We start from the raw sequence: 1,599 nt of genomic DNA, 5'->3' as shown, positions 1-1,599 counted from the left end.
GTCTCATCCCAATTCCAGCTTCAGTGGTATCTCTGACCTCAAATGGCTCACCCCCCATCGGTAGAGGGTTGGAATCCTGGCCAAGCAACCTGTTGGATGAAGGCTCTGGGTCATTAGTGGTGGATACATCCCAGGTGGACTAATAGTCCGTGAAGGTCCTGAACAAAATCCTATTTTTTTATAATTGAAGAACATAAATTAACAAAAATGTTGGGTTGCCTCCTAGCAAACACTTAATTTATTGTCTTTAGCTAGATGTTGTTCTTTATTTTATGGATCGTTCAAGTAGACAACACTTGTTAATCTTTCTAACTGGCCTCCATTGTAAATTTGTAAGCGTTGTCCATTAACGGTCCATCTTTTCTCAGGAGTGCCTGCTGTAGGGTCCACCAATTCCAAAGCTCCATGGGGTCTTACTTCTTTGATCACAAATGGCCCTGGCCACTTTGACTTCAATTTTCCTGGAAATAGTCTAAGTCTGGAATTGAAGAGCAAGACTTGTTGGCTTGGATGGTAGTTTTGTCTCTGTAGCTTCTTGTTATGATACGCCTTCATCTTCTGCTTATAAATCTTGGATGATTCATAGGTGTTCATCCTCATTTCTTCTAACTCCAGCAATTGCAACTTCCTCTTCTCTCCAAATGCAGCTTCATCAAAGTTAAGAAGTTTGAGGGCCCAGTAGGCTTTGTGCTCCAACTCCACTGCTAGGTGGCATGCTTTCCCATTAACCAACTGGAATGGTGACAGGCCTATGGGAGTCTTGAATGCAGTCTTGTAAGCCTAGAGAGCATCATCCAGCTTCAAAGTCCAATCTTTTCTTGATGATGCGACCGTCTTCTCAAGGTTTCACTTTAGCTCTCTGTTTGAAACTTCTACCTGGCCATTTGTCTGGGGATGATAAGGTGTTGCTACCTTAAATCTGACATTGTAATGCTCCAGAACCTTCTTCATTTATGCATTGCGGAAGTGTGTTCCCCTATCACTGATTAGGGCTTGTGGTACTCCAAAACAAGAAAAGATGTTTTTCTTCAAGAATTTTATCACTACCCTGGCGCTATTTTTGGGAGTGGCTATTGCTTCCACCCACTTGGACATGTAATCAACAACTACCAGGATATAGATATTCCCATATGAAGATGGGAGAGGCCTCACAAAGTCAATCCCCCAACAGTCAAAGATTTCTACCTCCATTATATTTTGTAGAGGCATCTCGTTCCTTCTGGAAATACCCCTTGTTCTCTAGCATTTTTCACATCAACACATATAATCATGAGCGTTTATGAATATTGAGGGCCAAAAGAACCCTGCTTGTAGCACCTTTGCTTGCAGAAGCATACGTTTGTATGAAGCTTCTGATGATGCCAAGGATAAAGCTATTCAAGATTGATTAAAGTCAAGAATCAAGATTTCAAGAGAAACAATGAATAATTAGTCCAAAGTGTGTTAAAAGAATTCCTTAAATGAGGTTACACAGGTTTGGCCTTAGGTTAACTCCTCAAAACATTTTACAAAGGTTTAAAGTGAAACTCTATTTTTGAAATAAATGTTTTTCTCTCTGGTAATCGATTACCAGAGGATGTAATCGATTACCAGAAGCTA

At 40.5% G+C, this 1,599-nt stretch overlaps 1 protein-coding gene across 1 annotated transcript; it reads right to left on the bottom strand.

The window, feature by feature from the left end:
* Positions 1-270: 270 nt before the first annotated feature.
* On the bottom strand, positions 271-951 carry LOC102665388 (uncharacterized). Its single transcript, XM_006590066.1, has 2 exons — positions 877-951; positions 271-780 (listed from the first exon to the last, which is right to left on the bottom strand). The coding sequence occupies exons 1-2, from the start codon at positions 949-951 to the stop codon at positions 271-273; spliced, it is 585 nt and encodes a 194-aa protein (XP_006590129.1).
* Positions 952-1,599: the final 648 nt, after the last annotated feature.

This window comes from Glycine max, chromosome 10, assembly GCF_000004515.6.
Source record: "Glycine max cultivar Williams 82 chromosome 10, Glycine_max_v4.0, whole genome shotgun sequence".
NCBI lineage: Eukaryota > Viridiplantae > Streptophyta > Magnoliopsida > Fabales > Fabaceae > Glycine > Glycine max.
The sequence above is the reverse complement of the archived record's forward strand: the minus strand, read 5'-3'. Positions and strand labels throughout refer to the sequence as shown.

Excerpts from the sequence above, each read along its gene's own strand:
- LOC102665388 (XM_006590066.1), bottom strand. The coding sequence starts at position 951 with ATGAAGAAGGTTCTGGAGCATTACAATGTCAGATTTAAGGTAGCAACA. Across the intron at positions 781-876 it reads ATCCCCAGACAAATGGCCAG|GCTTACAAGACTGCATTCAA; the intron begins GTAGAAGTTTCA and ends GATGCTCTCTAG.